The 6,712-nt window shown below is 42.1% G+C and overlaps 1 protein-coding gene across 3 annotated transcripts in view; it reads left to right on the top strand.

Moving 5' to 3' along the window:
* Nucleotides 1–6,712, top strand: part of LOC111970256 (protein FAM219A-like) — a 30,284-nt gene that overhangs the window by 18,311 nt on the left and 5,261 nt on the right. For 2 of the 3 annotated variants that reach the window (XM_023996901.2, XM_023996899.2), the window contains exons 2-4: nt 2,677–2,779; nt 4,707–4,797; nt 5,674–5,757. In XM_023996901.2, the coding sequence (XP_023852669.1) occupies nt 2,677–2,779; nt 4,707–4,797; nt 5,674–5,757 (278 nt within the window). The remainder of the gene's footprint in view (nt 1–2,676; nt 2,780–4,706; nt 4,798–5,673; nt 5,758–6,712) is intronic. The other variant, XM_023996900.2, reaches the window with a different exon arrangement.

The raw sequence follows: 6,712 nt of genomic DNA, 5'->3' as shown, positions 1-6,712 counted from the left end.
GTTGAAGTTCGTCAAACCAAGCTGCTTACCTATTGCAGATTCAGTCTTCCCAGCCTGGTCCAGGTCTACAATTTTGTTTTGGTGTCCTTTGACAGCTCTTTGGTTCTTGGCCATAGTGGAGTTTGGGAGTGTGACTGTTTGAGGTTGTGGACAGGTGTCTTTTATACTGATAACAAGTTCAAACAGGTGGTGCCATTAATACAGGTAAACGAGTGGGACAGAGAGCCTCTAAAGAAGAAGTTACAGGTCTGTGAGAGCCAGAAAATCTTGCTTGTTTGTTAGGTGACCAAAATACTTATTTTCCACCATAATTTGCAAATAAATTCATAAAAAATCCTACAATGTGATTTTCTGGATTTTCTTTTCTCATTTTGTCTGTCATAGTTGAAGTATACCTATGATGAAAATTACAGGCCTCTCTCATCTTTTTAAGTGGGAGAACTTGCACAATTGGTGGCTGACTAAATACTCTTTTGCCCCACTGTACCATTTTGTATCTCTGAAGAAAAAAAAAAGTAGGTGTAACTTAATTGGAAAACATGTGATGTGGTTCCATACACTGGCTTAATATTTATATGGTGCGACTGGATTAATAAGAACTTTTATCCAATGTAAAAAAACACAATTTTACATTTTGCTACGTAAGACCGATTTGAGCCGGTCGGTCACATATACCCATCAGCAACCACAGCTAATGAAATCACTGTAACCCTTAACAGAAAGTTGCAGTCTGTTTTGAAGTGGGTGGCCAATAATAAACAGGTCCTGAACATGTCTAAAACTAAGAGCATTGTATTTGGTACAAATCATTCCCTAAGTTCTAGACCTCAGCTGAATCTGGAAATGAATGGTGTGCCTGTTGAACAAGTTGATGAGATTAAATTACTTGCTGTTACCTTGCATTGTAAACTGTCTTGTCAAAACATATAGATCCAATGGTTGTAAAGATGGGGAGAGGTCTGTCCGTAATAAAGAGATGCTCTGCTTTTTTGACACAACTCTCCAAAAAGCAAGTCCTGCAGGCTCTAGTTTAGTCTTATTTTGATTATTGTCCAGTTGTGTGGTCGAGTGGGGCAAGGAAAGACCTAGTTAAGCTGCAGCTGGCCCAGAACAGAGCGGCACGTCTTGCTCTTCATTGTAATCAGAGGGCTGATATAAATGCTACGCATGCCAGTCTCTTTGCTAAGAGTTGAGGAGAGACTGCTTCTTTTTATAAGAAACATAAGAAACATTCATGTGTTGAAAATCCTAAATTGTTTACACACACACTTACCCCACCAGACATGCCACCAGGGGTCTTTTCACAGTCCCCAGATCCCAAAACAAATTCAAAAATGTGTACCGTATTATATAGAGCCAATATTGCATGGGAAAATATTGCATTGAACAGCAAACCTGGTTTAAAAAAAACTGATAAAACAACACCTCACTGCACAACGCCTCTCCCCTATTTGACCTAGATAGTTTGTGTGTATGTATTGATGTGTAGGCTACGTGTGCCTTTAAAACATTGTTTGGTGTAGTTCTGTTCTTGAGCTGTTCTTGTTTATTAATTTTACATAAATGTGATATTTCAGTTTATATTTTAATATACATTTGTACAGAAAAAGAAAAACCTATTTAAAAAAATAAAATAATAATACAATTTTAGAATAAGGCTGTAAAGTAACAAAATTTGGGGTCTGAATACTTTCCGAATGCACTGTATGTCATGTTTGTTGTGGATCCAAGGAAGAGTAGCTTCTGCTTTTGCAACAGCTAATGGGGATCCTAATAATATACCAAAATGTAGGCTATTGCTTAATGACATGTCTGTCTACAGTGTAGACTTTACACAGTACCTGTTTAAATGTAATAAACTGTGCTTGTTAAACTGAAGGCAGCAGAATGGGAAAACTGCAAGGGAGGGAGTTGTTTCAGGCTGTGCCGCTTGTTAGTGGTCTGTTGTTTCAACACGTCAGCCAGTTAGTTCCCTGGAGAGAATGCAGCGGTATTTTCAGACTGCCTTGCAGGCCTCGCCCATGTGGGTTCTCCACTCCGGCCTACTTTAGCTGGCTGTAACAGGGCCAGGCTTTTGGTGAACATAATGCAGGGCTCTGTCAGTGGAGTAGGCCGACCAGCCAGCCAACCAGACCCTCAACCACCCAGCAGCTCTTGGCTGTGTCCCAAGTGGCACCCTATTCCCTTTATCGTGCACTACTCAAATGTAATTCACTTTTTAGAGAATAGGGTGCCATTTGGGATGCTCTTCCCTCTCTCTTACCACTGGAGCTCCAAAAGGAATACCCCGGGTGACGTCACTCACAGAAAGCCACACTGGCCTACTCCCAGCCCCGCCAGTAGTGTGCTCTGGCAGTGGCAACTGACCTAGCAGAGTCACAGGCAGGCACATATACACGTACACACACTGAACAGTGGCCTCTGTCACCGGCTTTCACCTCACGTGAGCAGAGGCTAACCTAAACAGTAAAATATAACCCCCCCCTATTTCCACCTGTTATGTTGCAATGGTTTGCCTGTTTTGGAATTGCAAATAGGGCAGTTGTATATGGAAGCTGATTTGTGCCGTAGGGGTCAAATGTATAACAACCACAGCAAATCTTGAAATTTGAACACATCTAATAGAAAATGTCCTTATCAAACATGGACAAATTATCATCTGTTTTTGTTCTGCAGCAGAACCCAGCAGCATCCGACACCTCTGAGGCTGATTCTGACACTAGAGAAGGTGAAACGGTGGCCATGAACTACAAGCCCTCACCACTGCAAATGAAAATAGGTGAGCCTTATTATAGCATCTCCACCAGACACACACACACACACACACACACACACACACACACACACACACACACACACACACACACACACACACACACACACACACACACACCTCTCCACTCCTCGTTCCCTACATATGTACAGCATCACTGTGCCTGTGTTTACTAACACATGGTGACCTTCACTAAGACCATCTGTCTATCCGTTTTTAAATCATTCTGTCAGTCAATATACAGTTTAACAACATACAACCACCAGCTGTAGCATTTGAGTGAATTCATTGCCAGAATCTCGTAGTATCCCTTTTAATTAGTTAATTAAGTAATTCTCTCAGTCAGTAGTTCATCTATTATTTTGCAACAACGCTGTGTTCTTTGAGTGAACACAATAAATATTTCTGATGGGCGTATACAAAACTGGGATTGAACCTTCACAGTTTTGATATTGCTTTTCTTCCTATTAGGCTACATGCAGCACTTCATGCATGAACCATGTAGAAAGGCAGGTTCTGCCAGATGCACTGAAGTGATGAAATTCTTCTTTGCCATGAACTGTATCTCTGTAACATTATTCCTTACCACGTTGTGTGGAATGTTTCGGCATAGAGCTGTCGAAATAGGTTCTGAGTTACTGACTGATAATGTCATAGTTGAATATATGGGCTGTTTCCTCCATGAATAGGCCTAATAAAGTTTTAGTGTATTAATCTTCCTGAGCATTGCTATGGTTGTTTGGGGTTTATTGGCCAAAGCCAATACCCAGATTCTGCTGGAGCCACATAAAGGTCCTCTTTGATTGACAGAGTCTAGCAGTGACAGGCTGAATTTACTTTGAAAGAGCGAGGTGACAACTTCCAATCCCATAACCATATCTCCCTCCCTCTGTCTCTCCTGCACTCAGTTTCTCAGCAGCACTGTGCTTCAGAGATTAAATAAATAAAGTGTCAGGTTTATGGTAATTGGGCTTTGCATCACAATCATCTCTTGGCAGCTTGGTTATTCTTTACTGCACTGCAGGGGAATTCCAAGCACACATGCCACAGTGTGGAAGTCATATAGAAGTCAAGCCCAAAGTTTACAATAACTACTGACATGCTCCTCCAGTAGGGCTAGGCTTATATGAGGTATCAATGACCACAGTGTCAGCACAACCAGTGTTGCAGTGCAGTTGCCTACTTATATTGATTTTAGTCATTTTCAGGTGGAAGGTAGTGATAGATCTGAATGCTAACAAATAAATTATAGACCAACTAAAGCAGGAATGGGCAACTTATTTAATTGTTTTACTCAGTCGGTGACTAACTGTTGCAAGTTAGAATTTGGTTGTGCGTCAGCAGTTTTTCTCATGTTATGTCAGTCAATGATAGCCACTCAATTATCCCATGTCAGCTTAACCATTTTAGTTTGGTAAGTTAGTCTAGCAGACTGCCGTCTAAATTTAGTAATCATAGCCGAATTACCAGCCGAGGGGCCCCCATTGATTTTGAGCCAGTCTCAAAATGTGTATAATTGCAGGAAATTTGCTGTAAAACAGTTAATTTTGCTCTCCCCAAGGGAAAATGAATAGAATTGCATGAATTGCAGACCCGTGAGCAACTGCGGTCCCTCATGATGAGTTCAGATTTTTTGTGGCCCCCACCCCCATCAAAGTTGCCCATCCCTGCACTACATGAATAAAAGCAGATGAACAAGCAAATCAATGGAATACATTGTGGAAAAGGGTAGTAGTATTTCACCTGATACAGATCGAAGAAGTGGGATGGGGTTTASAGTCATCGTTTTAAGTCAGATAGTAAAATGATTCGGTCTGCACTGAAACTGGAGGATCTGAGTTGAGTACTGTGTGTTGAGCAGGAATGACTCCCCAGATGACAATGGGGTGACAGTTTAATTCATATATATGATGGAATCTCCTGTGATTGGCAGAGAAACAGAGAGAGCTGGCCAGGAAGGGATCAGTAAAGAATAGCCCCGTCAACCACCAACCTAAGAAGAACAACGGCATGGCCAGAACACGGTAACAATAAAGATCACACTATTGGTTTCCTATGCTTTTAACATGCTCTTTTTATTATTTGTACCGAAGTCACTTCAAGGCAGCTTGGTGCTTGGTTGACTTCTTTTGTAACATTTTGTACAGTCCCTTCAATTTGAAATTCTATAACAAGTTAGAGAAAGGTTTGTCTGTAAACTATTACGCAGAGAAAGAACAGTCATTCAAATAATTTCTACACCAACCCTGCAAGGGGACAGCCAACCAGTGTTTATGATGACAGTTAACATTTATAACACAAAACATAAACCATTAATATTAAAACAGGGACTTTAGAAATGGTATCCTTGTGGATTGTGAATGCTAAATTCAGACTCACTTTAGTTGAAAAACCTTGGGCCTGGTTCAGTCAAACCCATTAACAGGGGCCCTTTCCCTTTGTCTGTAATTCTAGTCCCTGGGTGGATTATCAGATATGGTAGAGCAGCTCCCCCTAAACCCAGAGCCCCAGTTTATAGGCAGCAGCCACATTAGCCTGGAGGCCAGAGATTACCCCAAAGCGCACTAACCAGGCTAGGAGAGTGCTAACCCCTGCTGTGGCTGACTAGGACAGTTGCTGCTGCTGAGGTTGAGGCTGGTTCATGGTATTTATGATATCACAGTTTTGTCCCAGATTTAGCCACGTGTCTATTTTATTCAAGAGATCGGAAGAGGAAACCAGAATATCATAATTTTGGCGCCACAGTAACTGGAATTTAGCTAAGATTTGACTTTGAGGAGTACCCCCATTTATCTTCTGCTAAATTTGATTACAGAGTTGGTGGCTCTCACCTCCTCTTCACACACCTCCTATGTTTTATGCTTCTAATCTCCAAGTCTTTCTTCTCTCATCTTCTTTAGTTTGGTGGTGCCAAACAAAGGCTACTCCTCTTTAGACCAGACCAGCCCGGATGAGAAGCCCCTGGTAACGCTGGACACAGACAGGTAACAGTGAATGTAATGTAACTCTGGGATTTAAACAAGGTGAGAAAAACAATCCTTATTGAAACCCATCTCACATCTTGCTAATGTCTTGGGCTACTTTCTCTAAAACTGGCGTCCAACAGCCCTGTTCCAGAGATCCACTGTGAGCCTTCAGCCTTTTAAAGCGCGGTCACAATGCATGGGGAACTACTTTCCTGAATTCAATACAGCCTGAAAGAGTAGCCCCTGCCAGAAAAAAAGAGTGACACGACTCGAGAAAAGTTTGAGCCCTCTCTCTTAGCAGGCAGAGGCATTCCCAAATGAGGAAAAAATCTTCTCCCAGTGTGCCGGATTAGAGGGCTTCTGATTTGGACCGCCGGGAAAAGAGGCTCAGGGTCCTCCCTCTTTCTGTGCTCCCAGTGCTCCCTGCACAGTGTAGTAGTGTGTGAGACAGATGGTCTGTGTCCCAAATGGCACCCTATTCCCTTAATAGTGCATTACTTTTGATTAGGGCCCTTGTCAAAAGTAGTGCACTATAAAGGGAATAGGGTGCCATTTGGGATGCATTCATGGGTCCCCCACCCTGTGTTGTTGTTGTTTTCCATCATGTTCTCAGCCGATGGGATCTCCTTTACTGATATCAGCGCTATGGCACCCATCCAAATGATAATGTCATGCTCTCTCTCTCTCGCTCTCTCACAGACACTTGTTTGTCTCCCTTATTCCAGCTATGCATGCACACTCACTCCCTCAATTATTCTCTTTCTGTTGTTCTCTCTTTGTCTCTCTTACACACACACTCACACTCAATTTCACTCTCATTGTTGTTCTCGGTCTCCTCTCTCACACACACTTTTGTATTATGTCATGTGCCCTTACTCGAACGCACACTAAGAAACACGTAAACACATGCATTAATACATGAAAGTGCATACAGTACATGTTTGTGTTGAGGTTGTTGTCTTGAGTTTGGGCG

The sequence above is a fragment of the Salvelinus sp. IW2-2015 genome, linkage group LG11 (assembly GCF_002910315.2).
Source record: "Salvelinus sp. IW2-2015 linkage group LG11, ASM291031v2, whole genome shotgun sequence".
Classification (NCBI taxonomy): domain Eukaryota; kingdom Metazoa; phylum Chordata; class Actinopteri; order Salmoniformes; family Salmonidae; genus Salvelinus; species Salvelinus sp. IW2-2015.
Note: the sequence above shows the minus strand (reverse complement) of the source record. Positions and strands in the feature narration are given on the sequence as shown.